The sequence below is a fragment of the Citrus clementina genome, unplaced genomic scaffold (genome assembly GCF_000493195.1).
Source record: "Citrus clementina cultivar Clemenules unplaced genomic scaffold, Citrus_clementina_v1.0 scaffold_4, whole genome shotgun sequence".
Classification (NCBI taxonomy): domain Eukaryota; kingdom Viridiplantae; phylum Streptophyta; class Magnoliopsida; order Sapindales; family Rutaceae; genus Citrus; species Citrus x clementina.
In genome coordinates, this window is record NW_006262274.1 from 23,149,123 (window position 1) to 23,177,072 (window position 27,950).

The 27,950-nt window shown below is 36.1% G+C and overlaps 5 protein-coding genes across 5 annotated transcripts; 3 read left to right on the forward strand and 2 right to left on the reverse strand.

The window, feature by feature from the left end:
• Nucleotides 1–797: 797 nt before the first annotated feature.
• LOC18044995 (non-functional NADPH-dependent codeinone reductase 2) lies at nucleotides 798–2,597 on the forward strand. Its single transcript, XM_006438436.2, has 4 exons — nucleotides 798–1,519; nucleotides 1,627–1,870; nucleotides 1,942–2,121; nucleotides 2,215–2,597. The coding sequence occupies exons 1-4, from the start codon at nucleotides 1,182–1,184 to the stop codon at nucleotides 2,437–2,439; spliced, it is 987 nt and encodes a 328-aa protein (XP_006438499.1). The 5' UTR covers nucleotides 798–1,181; the 3' UTR covers nucleotides 2,440–2,597.
• Nucleotides 2,598–2,964: 367 nt separating this feature from the next.
• LOC18044996 lies at nucleotides 2,965–6,462 on the reverse strand. Its single transcript, XM_006438438.2, has 7 exons — nucleotides 5,850–6,462; nucleotides 5,343–5,483; nucleotides 4,897–5,262; nucleotides 4,518–4,760; nucleotides 3,917–4,009; nucleotides 3,500–3,700; nucleotides 2,965–3,418 (listed from the first exon to the last, which is right to left on the reverse strand). Exons 1-7 carry the CDS (start codon nucleotides 6,147–6,149, stop codon nucleotides 3,206–3,208), a joined length of 1,557 nt encoding a protein of 518 aa, XP_006438501.1. The 5' UTR covers nucleotides 6,150–6,462; the 3' UTR covers nucleotides 2,965–3,205.
• A 438-nt stretch (nucleotides 6,463–6,900) lies between these two features.
• Nucleotides 6,901–11,519, reverse strand: LOC18044997 (zinc finger MYND domain-containing protein 15). The gene is made up of 12 exons (XM_006438439.2): nucleotides 11,252–11,519; nucleotides 11,034–11,147; nucleotides 10,776–10,900; nucleotides 10,098–10,147; nucleotides 9,924–10,024; nucleotides 9,462–9,549; nucleotides 8,897–9,005; nucleotides 8,212–8,383; nucleotides 7,996–8,067; nucleotides 7,791–7,904; nucleotides 7,499–7,689; nucleotides 6,901–7,425 (listed from the first exon to the last, which is right to left on the reverse strand). Exons 1-11 carry the CDS (start codon nucleotides 11,351–11,353, stop codon nucleotides 7,597–7,599), a joined length of 1,140 nt encoding a protein of 379 aa, XP_006438502.1. The 5' UTR covers nucleotides 11,354–11,519; the 3' UTR covers nucleotides 6,901–7,425; nucleotides 7,499–7,596.
• Nucleotides 11,520–17,494: 5,975 nt separating this feature from the next.
• Nucleotides 17,495–18,941, forward strand: LOC18044998 (two-component response regulator ARR6). The gene is made up of 5 exons (XM_024186757.1): nucleotides 17,495–17,875; nucleotides 17,957–18,033; nucleotides 18,140–18,217; nucleotides 18,347–18,417; nucleotides 18,523–18,941. The coding sequence occupies exons 1-5, from the start codon at nucleotides 17,710–17,712 to the stop codon at nucleotides 18,830–18,832; spliced, it is 702 nt and encodes a 233-aa protein (XP_024042525.1). The 5' UTR covers nucleotides 17,495–17,709; the 3' UTR covers nucleotides 18,833–18,941.
• A 5,462-nt stretch (nucleotides 18,942–24,403) lies between these two features.
• Nucleotides 24,404–26,906, forward strand: LOC18044999 (formin-like protein 4). Its single transcript, XM_006438442.2, has 2 exons — nucleotides 24,404–25,494; nucleotides 25,591–26,906. The coding sequence occupies exons 1-2, from the start codon at nucleotides 24,449–24,451 to the stop codon at nucleotides 26,897–26,899; spliced, it is 2,355 nt and encodes a 784-aa protein (XP_006438505.1). The 5' UTR covers nucleotides 24,404–24,448; the 3' UTR covers nucleotides 26,900–26,906.
• Nucleotides 26,907–27,950: the final 1,044 nt, after the last annotated feature.

Sequence of the window (27,950 nt, forward strand, 5' to 3'; positions counted from 1 at the left end):
AATAAAAAAGCGGCCTGTATGAGATACCACCGCTATATTATAAGCGGACCCCTATCTATAGATCGTTTGAGTGGGTTTTTAGATAGGGAAAGCAAAATCTTGAGCCCCAAATGAAGCGGGGATCAGGAGAAAAATGTTTTCAAAATTCTTAATCGGCGGAGTTCGGTTTTTGAGCTCCCCACTCCACTACCTTCTAATCCAGAATACTTATCATGTAATTTTTTAAGTGCACGATCACAAAGAAAGTCATTTTAGCTCAAATTCTAATTTTAACACGTGGAATACACACCTAATAATTCATAGTCCACACCTAATAATTTACACTCCATGCGAGTCTTTGAAAATATGAAACATATGAATTTTTGGCATCGGTGGGATTAGGACTCGGGATGGGATCACCCTCCTCCCAGTCCCTAGATGAGTCCACATAATCACCCTTGACCCTTCCATTCTACCTGAATACGGGGGCCACGTCAATATTATATTTGTGGCAGTGACAGCATCATTTCGTCTGTTTCTTTCTGACATCTTATGCCTTTTTCGTCAGCAGAGGTTGGAGTTCGAATTTTTCTTTGTATTAGTCTGTGTGAGTGATCTGTAGTCAACTTTTCGGTCGGAAGTTTTTTGTTTCTCTCTCTCTCTCTTTTTACCTTAGAAATTGGATTCATTTATCCATCTTATCTAATCTTATCGTTCCATTTCATACATGGACCGTATACTTCGGCATCTTGAGTCACGCGTCATGTATCATTGATCTCTCTAGGAAGGAAAACAAACAGAAAAACCAAAAAAAAAAAACAAAAAATGTGGCTCGAGCTACGGTGTGGAGTAATAAAAATGGTCACGTGTTCCTCGAGCTCTAGATCAACTTAGCATCGCTTGACGGTTGAATGTTAGAAATAAAATTACCCCCCTTGCGCGTGTGTGCCTGCGGCGTTTTTTAAAAGATGAGTCTCGGGCACTCAAAACAGTTAAAAAGTTTGTTACTAGTTCTAAGGCAATAGTGTCTCCATGGTAGTGGCTGAGCATTAATTGTAAACAACCTAAAAATAAAAGTTCATTATTATATTGACTCGGTCAGTTTCTCTTGAAGCTTATTCATTCATCTCCAATCCACAGACTTGTAACTGTAACATATTGGAGAAAAAAATTAATCTGGCTGGAGCTTTGCCGCAACAAGAATGGATCAGGGTTCAGAGATGGGTTCTATCAGTATCCCGGATGTTCCTCTGAAGTCGAGCAACAGGAGAATGCCGGTCTTGGGCCTCGGCACGGCGGCCTCTCCGTTTTCAGGATCAGAAACGACTAAACTGGCAATTCTTGAAGCAATGAAGCTTGGTTACAGACACTTCGACACGGCTACGCTCTATCAAACGGAGCAGCCGCTTGGTGATGCAATAGCTGAAGCACTCTCTACCGGCATAATTAAGAGTCGAGATGAACTTTTTATCGCATCGAAGCTTTGGTGCAGCGACGCTCATCGTGAACTCGTTGTTCCTGCCCTTCAGAAGAGCTTAGAGTAAAGCATTTCTCTTGCATGATCAGATCGATTTTGGGTCCATGACCATATGTCGAATTCTTGTTGATCAATAAGTCCCTTTGTGTGCTTATACCCCTTTTGTGCAGGAATCTTCAGTTGGAGTACATTGATCTCTATGTCATTCATTGGCCCGTGAGCTCGAAGCCGGGGAGCTACGAGTTTCCGATAAAGAAAGAAGACTTCCTTCCCATGGACTTCAAGTCTGTCTGGGAAGCCATGGAAGAATGCCAAAATCTTGGCTATACCAAGGCCATTGGTGTCAGCAATTTCTCATGTAAAAAGCTTGGTGACATCCTTGCCACAGCGAAGATTCCTCCTGCTGCGAATCAAGTGAGTTTCTTAAAGAAATATTTGTGAGTTTTCTGAGTGGATTTTATCTGAAGTTTTTGCAATTTCAAAAGGTGGAAATGAACCCACTATGGCAACAAAACAAACTGAGAGAGTTCTGCAAGGCTAAAGATATCCAATTGGCAGCTTATGCGCCCCTAGGAGCCAGAGGAACCATTTGGGGCAGCAATAGAGTTATGGAATGTGAGGTGCTGAAAGAAATTGCAGAAGTCAAAGGGAAGACCGTTGCCCAGGTGCTTATTTAACTTTGAACCATTTGTTCACTCAATTTTATATCACAGTTTTGATGAATTCAGAAACTTGGGATGAAATACTTTTGGAAACAGGTGTGTTTAAGATGGGCATACGAGCAAGGGGTCTGTGTGGTGGTAAAGAGTTTCAACAAGGAGAGGATGAAAGAGAACCTTGACATATTCAACTGGGAATTAACCGATGAAGAGACCAAGAAAATCAATGATATCCCACAAAGCAGAGGGTGCCTTGGAGAAGATTACATCTCAGCGAATGGACCCATCAAGACAATTGAGGAACTCTGGGATGGAGAAACTTAAGTTAAAAAGTTGATCATAGCTAGAGGTACACCGCATTCTTGTAACGGCAAATGTTATTTCAATCAATATGATCACCTTTTCGAATTGAGCTTTCAACTTTCCCATAATCTTGAACAAAATAACCATAAAGGCCCTGAATCCATTGAAGTTTCAATTCTTCTGCCCACTTGTTCATGTATGGATTAGTCAAGCCTATTTGCCAAAAAGACACGCTCTGAATGCGTTGCATTTCAACTTTACCCAGAAAAGAAAAGCGAAAAAAACCTGATCTGAAACGAGGATTAATCCTCCGAGAAACCATTATAATCGTTTCTAGTGCCACATTTCAACTCATTTATTAACTTAACTACTTAAGTTGCATCTCTGCGGTTTCGCAGGCATGTAAGAGTGCTCATTTTATTTGGAAGAATGGGGAATAATGAGCTTTTCCTTGCAAGTTACAAGGCTAAACGACTCAAGGCTGAGCGTTTTACGTTTATTCAGAAACCACCCATGGAATTTCAAACCATATTTATAGAGAAAACAAACAAGAAAGTTCCAAATCCATAAATGAAAATCATTCCCTCTATTTCAGTCACATACAAGTACAGACACGTACTCCAACCCTAGTGGAAAGTAGGTAGGAACATAAAGCTTAGAGCTTACACTCTTTCTATGATTTCCATACCTCATCTTTGCAGCTTGATAAATGGCATTAGACAAGATTTAACGCCAACATCAGTGTATCTTCTAGGAACATAAATTATAAACAAACAGAATGATAAATTCAGCATCGCTGGGGCCGTTCATAACTAGGAGGTAAGGATGGGCAGTTTTCGTTCATGTTGGCATATGGCTCTATGGTGTTGTATTGAGGCAGTTCCATCCTATACTCACCAAGAATCTGGCAAAAGGGGAGCTTGGCTTCCTCGTTGTTGCACCAGCTTGGCAGGCGTGTTTGATTATTTTCAAAAATCTTAAGCATGTATGCATCACGAATCTGTTACCAGGAAAAAATGTGCAATGAAATAGAACTTGCAATTTGTGTAAAACAAAGGAGACCAAACAATTTAATACTTACAGTAAATTCAGTCACTTGTATAGAGTTGGAAATAGGACCAAAGACTCCAGCTTCTTTATACATTTCAAGAATAAAGGCAACACATGTAGTTGATTTCCCATCACTGTATACCCATTCATCTTGCTCGGGGATGGTAAGTAACTGATCAAAGGATATGCCACGCTTTTCAATCTCATCTAGAATTCCATGGAGATCTAAATCCTGATAAGAACAGGTGAAGGAGAAATAGCAATTTCTTTATGTATCATTTAACATGGAACAGGAATAATAACAACTAATTCAACTATGTCAGACAAGTGAAGCAAAAATTAGAAAGCACATTTCCAATTATCCATATTTCAACAGACAAGTTTAAAATTGTTCACAAAAAAAAGACAAAAAGGGAAAGAAAGTAATTGAGGATTAAGCACAGAGTACCTCAGTTCCAAGGCGCTTGTTTAGAGCTTCATTCCACATATTTGCAGCGTATGCTGGCTGCACTCTAGTCCACATAGACATGACAGAAACCACCTGCAAATAGAATCAGACAATCATGAATCTCCTCATCCTGTATTTCCAAATACAATGCAAATGCATAGTGATTATATAGACTCTTACTCCTCTTTTTGGGAAAGAAGAGTGATAATAACCACTAAACTAAGCAGAGGGACCAACTTCCAACACCACCATAAATTTGGATTTAGGAAGCAAAACAATCTATAACCATGACTGTTACACCTGGTAAACCATACACATCATTTTTTTCATGTTTACTCCCTTGAATACTGCCTGCACACATGTATACGATGCACAAACATACCACACCCATGATGGCAGAGCACGTCCCTGATAAAAGATATCCAAACTTGAAAACAGGATGCCATAGCAAGACCTAAAATAGAACTCGTGTGCTTCTCATGCACGTGACCAACTAATAATTACTTCACAAGCAGCATACCAACCACTTAATACAACAGTATGTTTTTCATGTAGAACACAAGTTCAATAAACAGGTAAATCTTATTAAACTAACACATACCAAGTGAGCATCAAGGGGTGGTGGATAGTTGTCTGCCATAGTGTCAATCCAACTAAATATCATGTTATGATAACCATATGGCTTTCCTGACATGCTCCGGGCATATTCCCAAGCTGCTGTAGAGTTGAACTTTGCACGTACATCAGGATGTAAAGGAAGTAAGGCTATCTGTGGATTAGAATCATCCTTAAGTGCTAATTCCCACCATTCATCCCATGGAATAACCACTATGATTTCTTCTCCCTGCAAATTCAAACAATTATGTGTTGTAAGCACAGCACATTTATATCCACAAAACTCATTTCCATATAGGTCAGACCCTTCTCTTTCCTATTCCATTTATCCTGGTCTGGCAAATCTATATTTCTTCAATGCATACCTTTTCATTCTCATGTCCTGACTCACCAACCCATAGATTACCCTCTTTGTCCTTCAAACATACAGCTGTATGACCAGCAAATGCTCCCGTCACCCATTTTTCCAAAGTCTCAAATCCACCCCACCGACCACGGATCTTTGACACTGCCAAAAAATCACCAGAATGTACATCCTCTGGATTAATGGTTGCATGCCAAGGCTGAGGACGTTTTTCAAATGTTGCACCCATGTGCTTCTCTAGGAAAGCCAGGTTAGCATTCTGGCCCCAGTGAGAGTTTGAAAACAGAGGCAAGATATCTATTAGAGAAAGCAAGGTCCCCATCATTCCTGATGGCATGAGAAATACAGAGACTCCATGCTGCTTCACCTGCTCAAGGGACAGTGGAAATGTCACGCCTGTACAACATAAATGAGCAAAAACGTAACAGACAAGAAAATTCTGCATACATATTCTAACTCAGCAGGTTCTTCCCAAGAGTCAAATTTCAGTGTATGTTCTCGAGCAGAGAAGTAGTAGTCCCAAGTAACCCTGTAAGGTGTTGCAAAAACATACAGATCCATACACGTCCAGCTGTGCGCATCAGATGTCTGCCATAAGAACAAATTAGTTTCACAGGAAAGTAAACAGCAACAGTAACAACACACCATTACAAGAAAACACTAAAATTTCAATTACTGACCTATCAAAGCCCTGTTCATACTATTCCAAATTTTCAGTTTACTGAGACATTTAAACAAATTCAACTTCTTTCAATAATCAACGCTTTTCCTGAGATACTAGAGACTGACAGAAATATATATATGCTAAATTGCAAGCATAAATTTATTCACTGGATTCAATGAATGCCCAGAGTTGTAAGTAATATCACTAATTAAGCGGTAATAATCAGAATTAGAATTATACAAGAAAACGAAATGGCAATAATAAAAATCAAAATAAACAAGCAAGGTTACCTTGAGATAGAGGATGCCGCCGCCCAAGGCAGGCTCAAGATCACCTTCGGTGAACTCGAGGCGAGCTTCGTTACCGTAAAAGCAGGCACCTTTCCACTCGATTGACCCATTATTAGGAGTGACCGATCCGACATAATAAGGCAACAAATCAACGGCACTGTGAAAATTATTCAGTACCGGCCAGGATAACTGACGTGGCAGAACTGGAAGCACGTCGTTCACTCTAAACGGAACCTTGAAGCCTTGACCAAAACCTAATCCTAAAAAACACAATAACAACACCAATAAATATCGAGACATGGCAACGTTTCTTTTTCCCCCTTTTATTTGATCAATTAAAGTCTGCAGATTATATAAAAAAACCCTACAAAGCTTTTAGAATTTTTTAGCTCAATTAAACGGGCGATCTTAAAGTGGGTCCATGGATTCGAGTTGGCATGTGAGGGCGAGGAGGGAAGGATTCTTTGGTCTGTCTAGCTTCGAATTTGGATATTATGGGTTGGTGATGGTGGCATTGACTAATCGACTTTTGTTTGATGATCATTCTGTACTTTAACGTTGAGAGATGCTTAAGTGGCGAATCAGCTTGGCTACGCGTGTCCGGTTCTTCGAACATTCAGTAACTGCCGCCGCGGTTAGCAATATATATACGGGAGCCCTATGTTACAATTAATGTAACATACACGCTCAACAACAACTACACAAATAATAGACCCACATAATTTATGTGGTTGTTGTTAAATGTATATGTTACATTAATTGTAACATAATATTTATCTATATATATATATATTTTTAAATTTCAGTTCGAGAAGAATGTTTTTATTTATTTATTTTTAATGATAGTTCAATACTTCAATATGTATGAGGTTAAATTTTGTCAATTACAGAATAATTTCCGAAATTACTGTAAATATATGCACAATGACATTTAACAACAAATACGATAAAGAATACTAACAAACGATTTGTGACGTTAACCAAAAAATTCATAATTTTTCTATGATTTAAAAAAAATAAAAATAAAATCTAATAATGAATCGTATTATCTCCCATATACACCTGCCGTCCAAATGAAACTAATCTTTTTCTGCGTTCGAGTGTTTAACCTTGCCCCCTAGCGAGCAAGAGTAACTGCTTAACTATAACAACAATTTAAAGTAATTAACACTAAGAAAAGCCAAATTTGAGTAAATGATACAAGCTGCAAATGGGGAAAAAGCTATAATCGAGAACCACAGGAAGTCTGGAATCCAGATGATGTACAAGTAGAACACCATGAGAACGAGTTGCCCTCAAACAACTCCAGTAAATTAATTTGTAAACCATCATCATCATCTCAAGTCAGAACCCAAACTCAAGCACCATTAGCTACCCGTCATTAGTAATTTGAAACAGAATCAATATTTTCCCTCCAAAGAAACTTCAATCACATAAATGATAAATTAGGCATCAGCAACTTTACAAATCATTATCTATCTCAGATTGCACAAAGGTAAGGACTGCGTCAAACTCTGAACCTGTATTCGATAGGACGCTGGCAGGCAGTGGGATAGCACCAAACCTTCACAAACCCCTGCATGCAAAATTTCACTACTACATCATTAGACATATCTCATCAGCCTGGATAACTCCATCAAAGTTATTACCTGAATCACATGCTCCTCAGATTGAAGGGACTGACATGTATGCTTGGAGGACACAGCATACAATTTTCAAGCAGATGCAGATTGCTAAGCAAGCCACTTCACATCCCAAATAGGAAGCAATTTGAATAGCAAGGAAGAAATAAAGCACTGTCTTCAACCACCATCGGCTGCCTAAATGGGTTTAATTGAATCTACAAGACATAGGCTTTGAATTAAAATCTGATCAAATAGAAGAATAGGTTTATTACCATTTTAACAACATCAAAATTACAAAGAAGCAATGTGGACATACAGGAACTGAAAGAGGACAACCAGTTAGGGTGGTTATGCAAGAAGCTGCAAGATGACAAGCTTCTTCACAGTAATCAGAAAATACTGCTGGGACATTAATCTCTTTTATTAGCTCCTGAAAAGCAGTCATCCAAGCACTTGAGAAGTGACGAATGAAGTGCAAGCACATAGACATAGCAAAACCAGTTAAAGCAATTAAAGCGTACAATAGTTGACGACCAACTTGAATAAGCAGCAATGCCAGCATTTGGAGCAATGATTAAATGAGGAAATGAATCCTGTCAGTAGAAAATAAGTCATGAGAAATAAAAGACATAAAACAATGCAGATATAAGACTTCCAAGATGGGAGGCTTTTGATGGACTACTAATGAAAGAAAAAAGAAGCACATATAAATGTCTGAGCAGTGCAGAAGAGTACACCTTTATGATATCTCTAAAACAATCATGATAAAATCCTTTGTGTAGATGCAATGTCACTGCTGAAGATCTAACTGTGCCTACACTATGATCGAGCTCCTCACTTGGAGATTTGCATATGCAATCAGAGTCGGTGCAATGAGCATAACTACAAAGATAAATCTTCTCACCATCCCTAATCATTAAACAAGCATGAAAAGAAGAATTAAGTATTGAGAAAATAATTGATGCAAGTATTATCAATTCTTTTCACTAGATTCTAGAAGATTAGCAAGGAATACCCAGAAGTAGCAATTGCCTTATCTTCACGAGAAGTGCATCGATTAAAAAATAAATCAACAAAGGCTTATCCAAAATATAAAATAAATAAAGGAATTGCAACTTCACAATTTATATCCTCATGCCCTGTCAGATGGGACTGGGTCATTGGCCAAGATCCTTCCTTACAGCCTGGCCAACTATTCATGAGGCCTATTTGGAATAAGCTAATTTAAGCATAACTGCATACGAGACCTAACCAGACCCTTGCCAACATGAATATTGTAAACATAAGAAATATAAACATCTAACAGGGCTTGAATTAATTAATGTTTATCTTTCCATTATATGTATAATATAAACTACTAAGCACACTGAAGACTTGGATTTGACTCCCCGATGACTGGAACACAGCCAATTCACGACTGACCTATTTGGTGGAATTTCAGGTCCAATAATCTCCATATGCACCTGCACACCAGGAACAAGTGCACGCAACTCCCCAAAGACAGGAAGTTGTAGAAGCTCTTGCTCAGGCCCTGAGAAGTTCAAATCAAGAAGTAAAACTGCAGAAATACTACTGCAACTGAATACTAACCAGATTTTGTGTAAGGAGATGAACCGAGAACATGCATTCAGAGGAGCAATAAGAAAATTAAGAGTATTCCCCAATGAAAATAATTCAGCATTAACAAATATTAAATCATGTATATATGTTACTAAAGCCTAAACCGCAGTGTTTAGCATATGCTTTAGAATTTGATCACCAATAGCTACAATTCTTTAACCAATTATAACCTGATCACTAACAATCCTGAACTAAAAAACACCTCTCAGACATCAAAATTGAATGTTATCCTTCCTTGGCATATAATTATAATGAAGAAGTTATTGAAAGGGAATTTTCTAAATTGCAAGCCGTTAAAAGTCCACGCACTCGAAGCAGTTCAAAAAAGAAATGCTTAGAGAGTGAAAAGTTGAAGGAAAGACTATACCAAGGTAGTGTATGCAAAGTTTACGACTGATTTCTGAACTAAAGCTTCTCAATCCAGCAACTTGAGCGGCATAATATATTGTAAGTGGCTGCAATTAGAAACTAAAAGATGAGAGCGGTAATAACAACCTGCATATGTTTGAGTGGCTGGAAAAAGTTACAAGTATTCACTTAAGATTGTGTCTTGACAATTAGATGTTAATGCACATCTGGGGTAAGAGTGTTTCAGTCCTCAAACTCCAACATCCAAATATAGCCTAAAAGCTAAAGCATTCCTGAATTAGAGAGATCTTGTAAAACAAAGTAAAGCAACCAGGTAAGCGTCCATTCATCAAATATATTCCAGATTCGGCCGTGTGAGATTAAAGGTATTCTGATTAGGAATTGTGTAATTACAATGATTGAAAAGGATATACAGACACATGCTTTAACTTATTATTTTTTAACACCATACATATCTTACCCAGTGCAGAAGCAAAGCAATGGGTGAATGCAGCGGGATGCTTCTCCACTCATAGTAATCCTTCCAGCCACATAAATCCTTTGATATTGGAGATGAAGGCCCTACATGATACAAGAAAAAATTAGACAAGCCAATTGTTACATGGAAGCAAGAAGGTGAAGCAAACGACAATACCATAACATGGGCACAAGATTCTAGGGAGATCCCAACCATCATCTTTTGACCTGCCAGTAAAGTAACATATGCGAACAAGATTAAAGAGTTACAATAATAACAATAATAATGATAATGACACATGCCAGAAATAATCCAATCTACTAATGCCCCAGTATCCACAATGACAATTTTTCCCTCACCCAAGGATTAACAAATTGTAAAAGCATCACCAAAAATTGAGAAGAATATGAACCATAGTCCTTCCTCTTATTCTTGTCATGTAGATGGACCAGTATAATCTTAATCTTGTAATACAATTTAAAACTGTTTTATAGTGAAAACAACATGTTAATGTAGTCTGTGGAGATAATTTATATGCTTTTGACAGATTATTAGGCACAAAGGGATGATTGACTCAAGTAGTGAAACTTAAAACAAAGCACAACCAGGCAAGTGTGATTTGGAAGCCTAGCTCAAAATGCAAGATAGGCATCTTTTGCCATTCAAAAGTTGAAAGGATGTCTGTGTAATGACATCTTGGAAAAGAATTATATCAAAATTCTGTAAGGTTAATAGAACAAATCCTAATTCTAACATTTGGAAAGAGAATTATATCAAATCTCTTACAATGTAATCCAGGATGCAAAACTCAGACTACCAAGTAAAGATAGTAGGAAAACAGAATGCACAGAGAACCTTGCACGCTCAAATGAAGCAGCTGATGAGGATAAACCGCAACTGCATTCACACATCCACATTCCCACTCCATGAATTCCCCTCTTGCTTAAAAATGAACATCTTGTTTCCTGCTTTTCACACACCTAACAAAATTATACCGAAAGAAGCACATTAAATGAGTTAAAACTTAAAAGGGCACAAATGAAATGATACACACTGCATACTAGTTCAAACATTAACCACTCTCGGTATCCCACCAAGGCAACAGTAAATTACCTGAACAGTAGCTTCTTCAGAAAATGTAAAAGGAAAATTATTCAATACATCTACGCACTTCATTTGCTGTTCTAACCTTTCACACTCTCCTTTATGATCACTCCAATGTGAAATCTGTTAAAAAAAAAAAATATTCTTACCCAATAACTTTCACTCATTTTTTTCCAACAAAAAATTAAATAGTTGATGTAAAGAAAGAAGTAAAAATTGATGGGCACCTGGTGAGAGACGGAGCAATAAGCAACGGCTCCACAGCGACCACAACGTCTTCTGGCCGGGCCAATGCAACGAGTTCCACGCCCTTTGCCAGCACACTCCATTGATTTTGGTGCCTCTAGTTCGCGGTTAATTTGACAAAATAATACTATATGCTTGTCTTAATGAAATTGAAATCCAATACAAAAGTCTGGTATTTTGATCATCTAATATCAATCAATCAATCAAATGGAGGAAGCAGTGGATGTCCTCAAAAACTGATAAAAGTGAAAAGCACGAACTTTAATTGTATAGCCGAGAACATGAGTTTGGGCTTTAGATATTAACTATGGGCTTATGACCGCTAGTTTAAGAGGAGTGCTTCTAACGCCCCTCAAACGTCCTTAAAAAACCCCACCCCTCAAATTTACAATTGTAACCCTAAAACAAGAATTACAATAAAAGACATTATGTCTTTTCCTAATGGGAAATTATCAGCCATATATCCTTAAATGACACCAGTATCAAACGTGTTACAATACTTTTTAAGTGTATCACTCGTATACCCTAAGTTGACAAAACACTTCTGCCGTCCACCAATCCGTTAATTGCCGTTTGCGAGCGTTGACATCATAAGAGTAATCTAGTTTTTTTTTAAAAAAAATGACATGTCATCCCATTTACCTAGTAAAAAATGACATGTCATATGATATATTTTGATAAAAATGACATGTCATCCCATTTATCAGATAATTGTTAATAATTGCAAAAAAAAAAAAAACTACTTTACAACCGAATCTACTCCTCCAAAATTTAACCTAAATTATTGAAGATCTACTATTTCAAGCTCCAACTTGAATTTTTTATGGTATAATATGTATAATTGTAAATAATATGTTGTTAATAATTTTTTATGGTATAAGATGGATATTTTTTATGGATAATTGTTAATAATATGTACCACTAATAATTCATATTTTTTTAATAACAAAATGTATTGTTAATAACAAAATAAAAAAAAATTGTGTATTGAAAATTTACATTAATTTTCAACGAAAATTTGTCTTTTTACCTCATTTTGAGTTTAAAGGGTAAAATAATCATTTTGCTCAAATTCTGTTAAGTTCTTAACGGTAGTAAATGAAAAAGTGGACGCCATAACTCTTTTATCAACTTAAGGTATACGAGTGATATAAGCGAAAAATGTTATAGCACGTTTGATACTGGTGTCATTTAAGAGTATATGACTGATAATTTTCTTTTCCTAATTTGTTTTTTGTCCATGTCTTTTAAGTTCTCTCTTCTGGAACTTAAATGAGTAATTTAGTATTGTAGCATCAAATCTTCTTATACCAGAACAATAAAAGGATTAATCTTGTTCCTCGAAAGTTTTAAGAAAAAGAAAAAATTCATGTAATCAACAATCTTTACAATATTTTCAAGACGGATTGTTAATAATAAATCTCATATTAATTTTTAGTTTTTTTTTTTACCTCAACTAAAAGTCTCCATGTCTATCTTTTACCTACTTACCATGTGAAGGAGGAAATAAAATGAATTAATAAACCATAAAAGGAAATAACAATAAAATCCTGCTAATTAGTTACTCCCAATTCACATTAACTTATGTAAAATTTCAAAGAATTGGCTTATATCTTATGAAGCTTTTTTTTTTAGGGGGCAAAGATTGACTTTAGAAATGAGAGAGAGAGAGGGAGAGGGAGAGACTGTTGGAAAAGGAGGAGGCTGGAGTTTATGTTTATAAAATGTAGTTTTAGAATTATGGAAGTGTTATTACAATTAATTGAAATTTTAAACTCTTTTTTTTAGTGTGGTATTCTTAGGGAAAGGATTTAATGAAAAATTTTGGGGGTATTAAAAGGCCAACTCTTAATTTAAATTTTAACGCAAAATAAAGTATTTTCCAGTCTCTTGTTGTATTGAGAATAATTATAAAATATTAATGTAAAATAATACATTCCACCAATAAAAAATCCCTTATTTTATTAAATAAAAGATAAATTAAAATATGAGAAAAACAAATTAAAATAATAATAAAAAATACATATTCTAATATAATGTATTTTATCACATAATATATCACAATGTATATTTTTCTTATTTTTAATTTATGTTAAAGTACGACTGTAAGGATGCATAAATAGAAATATGGAAATATCTAGAGGAATACAATGATTTTTATATTTTCATTTTTTTTTGGCCAGGTTGGATTTAAATTGGTTGTTAGTGGGATAGCATCATTGCCCTTCTTCGAGGTGTCTTTGTGCATGAAGTTGCTCAATGCTCGCCGTGTGAGTGTGTGTCTGGTTACCTGCCCGGTTACTTATTCCAATTTTTTAAAAACATAAATACATATATACTTTTTTTTTTTATTAATTTTCTTTTGAAGAGTGGTGACTGTAGCTTAGCCACTGCCAGTGTCCCCAAGCAATCAAGCAAACAGGCCCAGATTGCTTTTAAATTGGAGGGTGAGTCGACAAGCAAACAGAGTCATCTTCATGTGTTTTTAACTGTTTATTCACTTGGAAACAACCACATACAACATCATAGGTTAGGTTAGATTAGATTGGGATTCAAGATTTAGAGTTAATTTCGGAACCAATACAGTTCTGTCGCTAGTAATTTTTCTACCAACCGAATTGTGAGCGTTAAATTTTTTGTTACTTTTCTCTTCAGTAAGACTCTGAATATTTTAGATGTCACTACCAAAGTTCTTCAATTCTTGTGATGTTATAGCATATCCTTGATTCCTTAAATATACCCCAAGATAATAGAGTGTTTGAAAATATGGAAGAAGTCTTGTTACCTGTTTGGTAAAAGCAGAAAAGGAGGAATAATTTTTAAAAATAAAAAAAGGTTGCCAGTTGAAGAAACCGTGGGAAAAATAAGATAGCCAAATCACACTGAAATATTAAAAAGCAGATTCCCATCCCATATCATCTTAAATAAAAATTCATCTTTCGCACCGTCGTCATTGCTTTCTTTCTTTTTCTCTTTTTTTAACCTTATGAAGCAATGAAAAATATTATTAACCTTAATTATATATTCTGGGTACATTTGAGCTATGATTCTCTTCGAACCTTCAATGTAATATCGGATCCCCAAAATCCAATCCATTCAAAAGAGTTCAGTTGGTCGGCCATGAGCCCATGCCTCCGAATCACACACATGACATGCCCACACGCCAAGAGAACAAAATACACATACTCATCAAGATTCCGAATGGGTCGTACGATTACTTTTATCCCCACACGTTTTTCTTTTCTTTTTTCACTTTATTGATCGTCAATCATCATGAAACCTGAGGGTGGAAAATATAAATTAGTAGGTCATGGTGGGCCAAATTTGAGATTCTGTTTGACTAATGGGCATTAGTTTGCCCTTAAAAAAGAGAAAAAAAATTTCTATCAAGCTCTAGTCTGATTAGAGTTGTTTTTCCTAATCAATTCCCAAGTCAACCACTTCTTTATGCTCTTTTAATTTCTTGTCTAAGAGTTGGAAAATTATGTTTCTTATTTCAAAGAATAATGATAAATATTTTAATTTTTTTAATTGCTAAGATCCAAGCTAGATTAATTGGTTAGAACAGCTCCTGGAACAGTCTAACTATTCTTTGTCACACCTTAAGATGCCCTAGATTAACTTAGCTGCGAGACAAATAAAGGAACACCGAAAAAAGTCTCATACAACAGCAAATATTAAGAACAAAAAAAAAAAAAAGAGTAAAGAGAATAGCATAAGAGATTTACATAGTTTAAAGCACCTTACCAAGGAATTAATCCTACGGCTTTATTATAATTTTTGATTGTTTCAAATTTATGGGCTCATTAGCAAGTGCTCTTTACCCTCTTTAGCATTGTGTGATTAAAATTCAAAATAATGCAAGTGCAACTCTGCCAGTTAGAAGGGCGATGACAAAAACGGAAAAATGAAAAAGAAAAAGAAAGGGCCGTACAGGTTAGTCACCGGAAAAATGACCTAGGGTTAGCGTAACCGAGGCTCTCCTCCTGCCGACGCGGGTTTGAGTGAAAAAAAAAAAAAAACAAGACGGGGGTGGCTGTGACGACAAAGCATCACGTTGTGTGAGATTAGCTTTCACCTCTCTTTAAGGAGAAGATGCCGCGATATGTTGATTAGATCTACGTGACAACATAAAATCTTCTTTGGAAAGGCAATTCAACCGCAGTGCTCTGCGAGATTTGATCTGCTGTGTGCCAGTACAGTGTCTGAAAGTTTAGAAAGTATAGCAAAAGTCCAAATTTTGAAAAAGAGTGTGTTGGTCCCACGCCAAGATTTCTTTGGACTCCCAAATCTCCCTGATTTGGCGTGTGGTAAATATAAATTCCCATTTTAAAAGGAAAAAGGAAAAAAAGTTAGAAATGGATTTCGATAGATTACAACATCATTCCATCCCACTTTACTCGCGACATCAAAATGTCCTGACCCCAAATTTAAGGCTCGGTTAAGTTACGTTAAACGTAATTTACGTCAGATACAGTAACAATATTAGTGATGAGACTTATTATTATTATTGTGCTGGGTGTAAGTTACGTTTAACGTAACTTAGCTGGCTCCTAAATTTTATATTTTTTATTAACCTAACTATTTACTATTTATAACTTGTACTCCACCTGATATCAATATACTTTTTTTAAAAATTACACGTAATTCAAATACACTTTAATCGTTACTATATATACATTTTACATTTATAATTTTATGAAATACATTATAAAAACAGCCACATAATTTATGATATATGTATCATAATACTTGAAACATCTTATAAGTTGTACACCACATTAACCAATTCAAAAAAATATATTACGCACAATATCTTAAAAATCAAAGTGTGTTGTTAGATATACACGATCAATTGATATAGCCATAACTATTTTGAATCAAAGAAATTCAAAGATTGAGGAATGAAATAGAGAGCAAGTGGAGAAAGTTATGCTGATTATTCCCGCATTGACTTACTTATTATCATTTAGCTCCTTTTGACTTCATATCATTTATGTTATTTGCATGAATAGTTGGATAATTCCCAACTAGATCCACAACATTTACCACTTTAGTGCATGTTAAAATTTTTTAATACCTAGTCTTATTCTTAGTGTTAAAATAACATAAGAAAAACACGCTCTTTAGGGATAAAAATGATATTTCCAAATACAAATAGATTATTCAATTGCAAAGTAAGATCTTTCTGTTTGTTTATGCATGCGTGGCTGTGATGGAGTCGGGATGTGTGAAATGAAAAAAAAAAATCAACATAATTATAATTTCGATGTTGCATTGGGGTTGCGATAGCAAATTTGCAACGAAGATAAACATCCATCTATTTCGTAGAATTCTCCATTTTTAGTTTGAAGTAAATCATGATCGATCATCACCTGATATACATCGCTTGCATCTTCATCTCATACACGCGAGTCTGCAAATACGAAGAGATTACCATTGGTAATGGTATCTCGTTGAATCCGATCTGCACAAAATATTTTAATTATAATCGATGTATATATACTTATGTTATTCCCATTAAATACCAGATTACCTTACCGCAGACAAGATCAAACTCGTAATTCTCTTAGAACGTTTTGAAATTCAAACTTGCAATTAACACAATCTCAAACTTTCAGTGAAGCGAGATTCGTTTTCATATACAGAAGCCAGCTTGACTTTGATACGCTAAAAGCTTTAGGTGAATCATAGAAAGATAATAGGATCACCTAAAAGTAAAATAAATAAATGAAGCAAACAAAACACGAGGCAGCACGTGTATGACTCACGAGATTACTGAAGATGCCCCACAGCCATTTCCCTTCTTTTATTTATTCAAAGGCTTGTGTGCTTGTAGTGGTACGACCACAGTACAGTTATGGCTGTAAATGTCACCGGCGAAAGGCCGTACAGTAAAAACTTCACCATCCTTCATAACCCAGCCGGTACCGAACACGTGTCAGTTATCGAATTACTGATGCGGTCATAGTTTGACCTCTGCCCAGTTTATCTCCTCGATCCCGACCATTCACCATCACTCCTTTTTTTTTTAACGCATTCCAATATTTGACCGAAATATCGCTGGACAAAAATCAATAGCACCGCGATGAGAGATAAGAGATGAGAAGATGAGATAATAATGTCTTGATTTGGAGATCTCACCAAAGTGGATTTCAGAATCCGAGCGTTATTAGAGGCTGGTATTAAAAAAAAAAAAAAGTGCAGATTTCTTAGAGAGAGAAAGATTTGATTTGATAGAGAAAAAAATATAATGAAATAGACAGATACGACGTATTATAATAGTACTTTACAGGCAGCGTATAAAAGAAGATGGCTTGGCAGGCCTGGGGTCATGTTTTTGCCTGTTGCCCCAAGAGAGTCCACTAAACTGACACCATTTCCGTTTTAATTAAGAATTCTTTCTTCTTTCTTTCTGTTGTGAGAACTAAGAAAAGAGATGACGACGACAAACGGCGTCGCTTCGTTGAGGTTGATATCCGATGAGATCGATGGTTTTGATTTATCGCCGTCTGATACTGAAGAAGTTCATGTCCTGGCGGTTGATGATAGCTTTGTTGATAGAAAAGTCATCGAGAGGTTGCTAACGATCTCTTCTTGTAAAGGTCTGTATTTTCTTACCATTTTTCTTCAGTTCTTTTTTTTTTTTTTTTTTTGCCCCCCTAATTTTATGTTTCCATTTGCAGTGACTGCAGTTGATAGCGGAAGGAGAGCTCTGCAATTCCTTGGATTAGATGAGGAACAGAGCGTTAATGGCTTTGATGTGAGTGAATTTTGAACTTGATTCAAAGTTCAAACATCAGGCTTAATTTTCTATTATTTTAAATAAAGTTCGACCTGAATTCTAATCAATCGTTTGGTGGATTCAGGGTTTGAAAGTGGATTTGATAATCACAGATTACTGTATGCCTGGAATGACCGGATACGAGTTACTTAAGAAAATCAAGGTAACCACTCCATTCAACTTTCTTTATTCAACAATTATTGTTTTTCTTAATTTACAAAATCTGTTTTTGTTTATTTATCAATCTGTTTTTGTTTCCCTTTTTTTTGTTCCCTCCAATAATCTTGAGCAGGAGTCATCTGCTCTCAGAGAGATACCAGTTGTAATTATGTCATCAGAAAATATTTTGGCGCGCATAGACAGGTAAAATATATATTAATTTAAAAAAACTGAAATTAATTTGAAAGTTGAAACTATTTTGCAGATTTGTATTATTGATTTATGTTTCAAATTTGAAAATTGCGACAGATGTTTAGAGGACGGAGCAGAGGATTTTATAGTGAAACCGGTGAAATTATCAGATGTGAAAAGGATTAAAGATTACTTGACGAGAGACGTTAATTTGGGAAATGAAGGGAGAGGCATTAACAAGAGGAAGGCACGAGAAAGTTGTGATCTGTCTTCATCACCTCCGTCCGTTATCACATCATCATCCTCTCCATCGTCACCGTCCTCACCCTTTCGATCACCGTCAATTCACTCATCATCAGCACCGTGTTCTCCTCCTTCGACGTTAGATTCTCCCACTAGCCGTCTCAAAATGACCATCTCTGATTAGATTCTTGTCATGTATTTTACCGATTAGGGAATCATGCAAATGCTGCAATTCTCCGTTGGTTTTAACGGTTTTTGTTGCTTCACCGCATTTTTTCTTTTTTTCTTTTTTTGGGTCATTTGGTTTTTTTTTTTTAATGATAATGACGACAATTTTAAGGGCAAAAATATTAACTAATTAAATTATGGAACCATCCAGTGTCAGCAAACCAATGAATCTAAAATCTAAAGAAGTAATTGCAACAATTGAAGACTTTTCATAACAACATAAAGATCTGTGTGTAATTATATTGATTTGAAATCTCTTTTATTTTAATTGTTGCAATTTGAACAATTTTCATAAATAAAAAATGGTAATTTATTGTGTATTTCAAAAAAAAAAAACTCTGTGCTTATTTCATTTGCAAGTGCGATTAAAAATCTTAAATAACGTTAAGTAGACCAAAACAGTTGAGTCATAATTTTATTTGCCATTACTAATTTATTATTAGATGATAAATTTTATAATTTATAAAATCACTATTAACATCTCCACTCTAAACACACTCGAAACGAGTTGATTATATAAGTGGAGTGTTGAAAATTAAAGAAATTGGTTTCGTCAGAGTTTATTGATGTACGTCTATTTAAATGGAGTTAATTGGAATCTGAATAATTATACAATATTACGGTGACATCTATTTTAGTGAAGAAAATGCAAAATGAAAAATGGGTTGGAAAATACCAAAGGAATATTTCATGAATTGTGTGTCGAGATTGAATTTGAGAAAAGAAATGGCATGATGTGAAAGGATTAGGATTTTGGGTACGCAAAGATCTTGTTGTCTACTAAAAGAGAATATTTGGGATAGAGATGGCAAAACCCCGGGCCGGGTCCGGGTATTGCCATGACCGGACCCTGACCGGATGCAACCGGTCCGGGTCCGGGTCCGGGCCGGGTTTTCATCCGGGTACCCGGATTTTATATTTTTTAATATTTTATGTGTATATATTTTTTATTTTTTGATAATTTTATAAGTTTTAAATTTATTTCAATAAAATTTGACATGAAAATATAAACTTTAAGTGTTTAAAACTTTATATATGTATAATAAATAAGTCAAATAAATATAAAATATTTAAAATAATATATATTTTATAATTTTTTTTAATAAAATCCGGGTTCCGGGTTTATCAAGTGATGCCCAAGACCGACCCGGCTTCATACCCGGGCCGGGTATTACCCGGCCCGCAACACCCGGGTACGGTCCGGGTCCGGACCGGGCGGGTATTTTTGCCACCTCTAATTTGGGATAGGAACGTGAATAGTGTTGTGAGATGCGTTGGGATGTCTCCTAATGAAGAGGCTGGCAGCTGGCTGATGTGGGGCTCTGGGTGTGGCTCAGCTTCAGTGTTCTGTCTATTGTCTAGTTGCCCTTTTGTGTGTGGCAAGTGATAATTAGCCATATGCCCTGCTGTTGGGCCTTAAAATCTGTCATTTCAGTTCCTGGGCATCTTTGTTTCGAGCAAAAGCATCGAACACCACAGAGTTAAGAGAGATTTTTGGTTGGGTTTAGCCATTATCCACAGCTGAGCTCACAGCTTTGCATTTGCAGTGGCGTGATTGGCACCCTCCCGCTGCCGGCACCTTCTTCGAGCACTTACTATAATTTTGGTTTTATCTCCCTGTGTTTAGTCAGCTTAAGCATTAATAATGGGACGGTTAATTTGTCATTACATTATAATATGTGATGTTGATGATGTGCCACAACTAGTTTTTTTTTGGAGGTGATTGGTGCGACTGGCTAAAAAATATTGCAAAAGATCCGATGATTATTTGGTTTCCCTTTCGTGAAAGATATTAGACTTTTAAAAACCATTTTAGTTGTTGGCCATGAAAGCCTAGTTTGGCTATTGCAGACGAAAAATAATAAATAATAAAATTCCCTCCTTCGTTTATGCTCAATGTCCCGTCACGTTTACCTTAAACTCTTTCCATGACCATCGCCAATCGTTTTTTATTCTCTTTTGGGATTAGATACTATCACCAATCGTTCGTTAGTCGGCGAGAACTTTTGTGTTTTTAAACTTGATCTGCATGCTGCACATACAAGAAATTTCAAAATCGTATCAATGGAAAATCAAATAGGGTAATTTTTCATTTTTGAATTGGTTACCAACTACATATATTTTAATGCAAAGCCTTTATATATATATTGTTGAAAAAATAGCATGTCTATATGCTATTTTGAGGGCACATTTTGAGTGGATCCCACTTAGCGAAAGTGAGAAATCGTGTGAGGTTCGGATTCTATTCCGTTAATACTTCATAAGTGTAATTTTATTTTCTCAAAATGGTGCTTGGGTGAATGAGAAATTATCTCTCAAAGTTCACCCTTAAAATTAGAAATTTGAAAGGAAATGAGGCTTATCCCACATAGGAAAAAGAAGCCTATGGATTAGTGTTTATATACAAACACTTAACCATGCATGAATAAGAATAATAAGGATAGAGGCTCTCTCCACACGCACCTTTGCAAAGGGAGGGGTACAAATCCTAGACTAATTTAGTTGAACTCGTGTGCGCCCGCGCGTCCTGCGTACGTGAATGTCAGCTCAAAATCATCCAAGTTTGCATGACACGTTTTTAATTTCCTTTTGAATTTTTTTGTAATAATTTAACAGTCTTTGAATTCAAAAGATTTGTATTCTGAAATTCAATTCTTTTGTTGTTGTTATCCACCCACATAAGTATAAAAAGGCACCTTCGCTCTTTTGTTTTTTACACACTGAAACCAGAACACATAACATTTACAATTTTGTCTTTCCTCCTTTCATCTGTTTTTTCTGATCAAGTTTGCCACTGTTGGTTCGCCGGAATTACATGTATGTGCTTGACCGAAAATTCGTGCCCGTTGTATCCTGGGAAATAGTTACCAGCAGACCTAAAGTATTTCAATAAGTGGTAAATCTGTTTTAAGGAAACTGACATGTGCAGGCCTCGGGTTTCATTTTCTTTTCCCTGCTGTTTTCCAGTTGTTATTTCCAGTGTTGCTTCAGTTTATTTAACCTGCTGGTTTTATTTGTTTAACCCACTATGTTGTTTTTTCTTACATATATATATTAGTTGGAACAAGATGCTAAACATTCAGCCTTGGTGTTCTACCGCATAGCGCCACCCGAACTTGAGAAATTACAGAAACAACTCAAGGATTTATTGGACACAAGTTATATCCACTTGTCTAAGGCTCCATATATATATATATATATATATATATAATAAAGGAGTTTACTAAAGATTTTTATCCTCACTCACCACATTTGTGGGAGGAGAAATAACCTTAACTTTATTAAGATAACAAGTTCACTACTAATAAGATAAAGATTTATCTACTCTAGCTAAGGTAAAATTAATGCTGGACTTCAAAATTGAAAAAAAAAAAAGTTAACCAAGCCTTAATTAGGAACACCAATGAAGCCTTTGCCTGGACAAACATTGAGTGATGATACTTAATCCACCCTCTTCATACCCATATTTCACTTTAACTCATTTATTTTTAAATTTATTCTTATTAAAAAATAGTTATTATTATGTATTTTATTTGTACGATGATCATTTTTCTCTTCTAGTAAAATAAGTTGCTAAAATTAAATTTTAACATTGACAACTAAGTCAGCTTTTTTAACTTTATTTACAATTAAATTATTTTTTCACTAGATTTTAAAGATTGTGAGAGAAAAACACAAAAAGAGAATCATAATTCATTTTATTTTCTTCCCTCAACCATCATCATCACTCTCAAATCCATTATCGCCACCAACACCATCACCTATCTTCATCGCTAGCAATCCATCGCCCCCATACAACCTAGAAATCTAAAGATTATTGTCAACAGGACATAGAGGTTTACAAGTTCAGCCGTGCTGATTTTCTGAAGTTAATTGTCTCTAATTTTACTTTGGGAATCTGTTATGTTCTATTTGGAATCGGCTTTCATGTCCTTTTTTGGTTTGAATTTATAATTGCTGCCATTTTCTTGGCAGAGATATAATTCTAGTTTCTGACAACTTAATGGTAGATTGAGGTTTTATTGTAATCAAATGGATCTAGCTGGTCGCTTGCTATTTTTGTTTTGTTTTTGTGCAGTTCCTTGGATATCATGGTCCCTTGGCTAATCATCAACTTGAAAGAGCCTTTCTGGAAGCAGCAACCTATGATATTTGCTACCTCAGGAAATCAGAGATCTAACGGAGAACTATGTGCGCTGGTGGGATGAATTGAGGGTCAAATATCGAATAAATATTTTGAATAGTTTGAAGGCAGCCCAGAGTCAATGATGGGCTTCGAAGAATCCGGATCTGTAGGTCGAATAAGCCCAAGAAATTTTTGGTCAGCTCAATTCAAGGCCCCCAAGCACAACTTATGTTAAAAAAAAAAACATTAATCCAACTTGCAAAGTTACATGACCTTATAATAATCGTTCAGTAATTAATTATCATTATTATTTTCATCTTACTGTCATATAATGAATCATATAGAAATCTCGGAGGACTCATTTTGCTAGAATATATGTCACGCCTAAAGTGAAAATTGAATAGAAAAAAACAGCCCTAGTAATTTTGTGTCGAGCAGGAGGCACAAATTCACACTCATTTTTGGCACTAACATCGCAACTCACAAATGCAAAATTGAAAGAGGAAACCCTCCAGAGATACAAATTCACAGACATAGTATTAGGTTTGACTTTTGACTAATCTTCTCAGGCTGACCATTTCGTTAGTTTTATCTCTTTCACCCACTACTGACTACACAACACGAAGATAAAGTCAACGGAGCGGCCAACGATTCAAAAAAAAAAAAAAAAAATTTGGTGAGCAGAGCCACTTCCCCTTCTTAGCAGCAATTGGGCCCCCGAAAATCCTTTAATTTGTTTCATACATTTATTTATTTTATCGTTTAGAAAAGGTCTTTGCGAGTGGGTGATCCCAAAAACAAAACTTGATGCAAGGTTGATGCCACAAGTCGGCACCGTATTTTCCTATTACTACTATTATTTTCTGGAAGACACTTTTACAATTTTGATGTCAAAAGTCAAGACCAGGGAAATGTCTTATACAAATGATTAGAAGTTGAGAATTTGATGGTGTCTCGCTCTTGACTTTGTTTATTACGTGTAAGTAACAAAAATCCTCGCCACTATTGTTATGATGACCCGCGCATTATATCGTAAATTTTTGCTTTTCATTTCCTTTTCAATTTAAAATTATTACCAAATTTACCGCTTCAAGAATGATACAGAGGCATAGAATAGAGCACCAATTCAACAACTTGCCCAGCCGCACACAAAAGACCAAATTAGATAGCCCGAATTCAAATTTAAAATACCAAATCGTCCGCTAAGTGCATCATTAACTAAATCTGAAACGAGGCCTTTTTTGTCATTTTATCTTCAAAAAAAATGGCCGCGAAGCAATTAAGATTTTGGTTAGAACAAAATGGGGGAGCAACTAACTTCATATGTTGTGTGTTTCTTTGAAACTGTCAAGCAAACCAAAACCCCCCAAAAAGAAGAAGACAACCGAGAATAGGGAAAAATAATAAACTGAAAGATTTTAGTTTCAAATCCATCTGCAAAATTTCATGGCTGTAATATTTCAGCCATGGCTTCTGCTTCTCTATATTCTCATTTCTGTTATTCCCTTTTCATCTTGCCAGCCTCGGAATATTGAAACTTTTTATCCATTTGACCCTCCATCTTCTCCTGCACCATCACCCACTATCACTAGCGATCCTCCGATTACAACTCCATTGCCTCCGCCAAGATCCCCGCAACTAGTCCCTCCGCCGCCATCACTACCGGCACCGCAATCAGGGTCGCCATCGGATAACAAAACCATCGCAAAGGCAGTAGCTGCAACAGCAGCCAGTACTTTATTTATCGCCGTGTTGTTTTTCTTTGCACTTCAAAGATATGTTTTACGTAAAAGACAGAGAGTTGGTGATGGTGATCGTAATAATTCCAACGAGGGGCGGCCGTCGAACGAGTTTACAAGATTTGATGGAAACCTCAGGGGGTTGATTGTTGATGAGAATGGGCTGGATGTGCTTTATTGGAGAAAGCTTGAAGAGGGTGACAAGAGAAAGGGCTTTGACAGAGAGATTTTACATAGTCCAAGACATGAGGAAGAAAAGGAACAAGGGATGAGTATTAACAAGTTTGAGGCTGTACAAGAAGTTCCTTTACTCAGAGGAAAGTCTTCATCTTCCCACGTTAAAGTTCAACCAGAAAATGATGATTTGGATCATATCATAACTTCTAAGCTAACTCCAACTCCTGCGCCCTCTGCTCTCAAGACTATTCAAGAAAAGCAACCACCAATTCAACAATCAAACGTTCCGCCACCTCCACCGCCAATTCAGAACAATAAAAGCACTGCAGCACCTCCACCTCCGCCTCCGCCAGTGCCGGCAAAGAAAAATCCTGCTCCACCGCCTCCACCACCATCAATTTTGAAACCGCCTTCTGTTCCGAAAAGGAGTTCAAACGAGGGTCAATTAAAGGACTCTTCTGCCGAGACAGGAAATGGGAATGGCCACGTAAAACTTAAGCCGTTGCATTGGGACAAAGTGAACAAAAATGTTGAACATTCAATGGTGTGGGACAAAATTGATGGTGGTTCTTTTAGGTAATTGTGATTTGCAATTTTAGATGGCGTTAATTTTTTATATGTAAACTGGATCAACCAACTGATTTCTGTAACTTTTGATTGATGTTTTTTCAGGTTTGATGGCGACCTTATGGAAGCACTCTTTGGATATGTTGCCACTAACAGGAGATCACCTACAAGAGAAAGAAACTCAAAGAATTCAACTGGTCCCAATTCACAGGTTATCCTTCTTGATGCTCGCAAATCTCAGAACACTGCAATTGTCCTAAAATCTTTGGCACTCTCTCGCGGAGAGCTCCTCAGTGCAATCTTGGATGGTAAAGAGCTAAATCCAGAACCTCTTGAAAAGCTGACAAGAGTAGCCCCAACTAAAGAAGAACAATCCAAGATTCTTGATTTCGATGGTGATCCCACAAGGCTTGCTGACGCTGAATCCTTCCACTACCACATTCTGAAAGCTGTTCCCTCAGCTTATACCCGTCTTAATGCCCTGCTATTCAGATCAAATTATGATTCTGAGATTGCCCAATTCAAAGAAACTTTACAAACCCTTGAACTGGGTTGCAAGGAGCTTCGAACTCGGGGACTCTTATTGAAACTTTTAGAGGCAATCCTCAAGGCTGGCAATCGCATGAATGCGGGAACTGCTAGAGGGAATGCGCAAGCTTTCAACCTTACAGCACTTAGAAAACTCTCTGATGTTAAAAGCACTGATGGGAAAACAACCTTGCTTCACTTTGTGGTAGAAGAAGTTGTTCGAGCTGAGGGAAGACGCTGTGTGATCAATAGGAACCGTAGCTTGAGTCGTAGTGGAAGCAGCAGGAACAGCAGCAGCGGCAGCCTAACTTTTGAAAATTCTACACCAAAGGAGGAAAAAGAGAAGGAATATATGCGGTTGGGTTTGCCTGTAATAGGAGGCCTCAGTGCAGAGTTCTCTAATGTAAAGAAAGCAGCCACAGTAGATTATGATGCCGCTTCAGGAACCTGCTCAACTCTCTCAGCTCGTGTAGTCGAAATCCGAGAGCTTGTGTCCCAATGTGCCGCTGATGGAGGAGGAGGGTTTGTGAAAGAGATGAAAACGTTTCTTGAAACAGCTGAAAAAGAATTAAATGTTTTGAGAGAAGAGCAAACTAGGGTAATGGTACTTGTGAGGAAAACTACAGAGTATTACCAAGCAAAAGAGCACAAAGCACATCCACTGCAACTGTTTGTAATAATCAAAGATTTCCTGGGCATGGTTGATCAAGTTTGTATTGAAATTGCTCGAAATATGCAAAAGAGGAGGTCACCATTGACAGGCATTGGATCGTCATCCCCAATATCACCAGCACAAAGGACTGTGAGGTTTCCAAATTTGCCAGAACATTTCTTGACTGACAAGTCCAGAAGCAATTCTAGTGAGTCAGATTCTGATTCTTGTTGAAGTATATAATTCGTCTTCTAAAGGAAGATTTGTGTATATAGATCTTATGCATTTTTTAAAAAGATTATAAAATTGAAAATAAACATAACTGAGTGAATTTTTTGAATGCATGAATGAAGCCAACATTTGGTTATTTCAAGAGTATAGCAATGTAGGGCCGTCTTTCACCTATTAACTTTCTCAGTGCAACTGTAACCATTATGGGGTTGAATTTTCAATTTTCTGTCCAGAATGATGGAAGAGTGCAAATCCAATTTATGTTATTATGGAATTCCTTCCAAATTGGTCACGGTCATCGGAAGCTACCATTGACTTAGAAATTGCAAACATTATATATATATGTGCATTGAACTAATTATCATTGAGGAAGCATCAGTAGAAGACAACAATGAGCGTATTGGAAAAAAGTACCCCTCGGTGTTGGCGGCAGAGTTTGAATGCCGAGTTTCCGAATTCCAAGTCTGGAAAGAAGAAACAAATTGTTAGTATTATGACAGAGATTCCCACGAAGTGATATCATCTCCCCCGTTGTGTCAATTCGTTTGAGGGAGGAACCCGATCGCAATTTTTCCTAACTTTTTAGAAGGTTTTTCTAAATTATATTTATTGTAACTTACAATTAAGTTTTTTAATAAAAACATAAATGACAGATATCAATAGCATTAAATGAACCCGTGGGTAAATTTAATCTGACTGTAACTTACATTAAATATAACTTAAAAAAAAAAACTTAAAAAAGAACTAGAGATTTTAAAATTTTGAACCAAGTTGCAGATTTTGTAATAAAGGAAATAAGAAAATTATCTCTGTAACATCTCTATTCTATCATATTTACATCTAATCACCACAAAATTTTGACCTTTTTTTTACACCACATTTGTTTTTAGACTTGTGTCAATCAACTATTTTGACATTAACAAATGATCATTTTACCCTAAAATGAATTAAAAGATCATTTTATTCTACAAATTTTTAAAAAATAAAATTATTATAATTACAAGAATCTCTTGAATTTAATATAACAAATTAATCTCAAAATATAATATGTTAA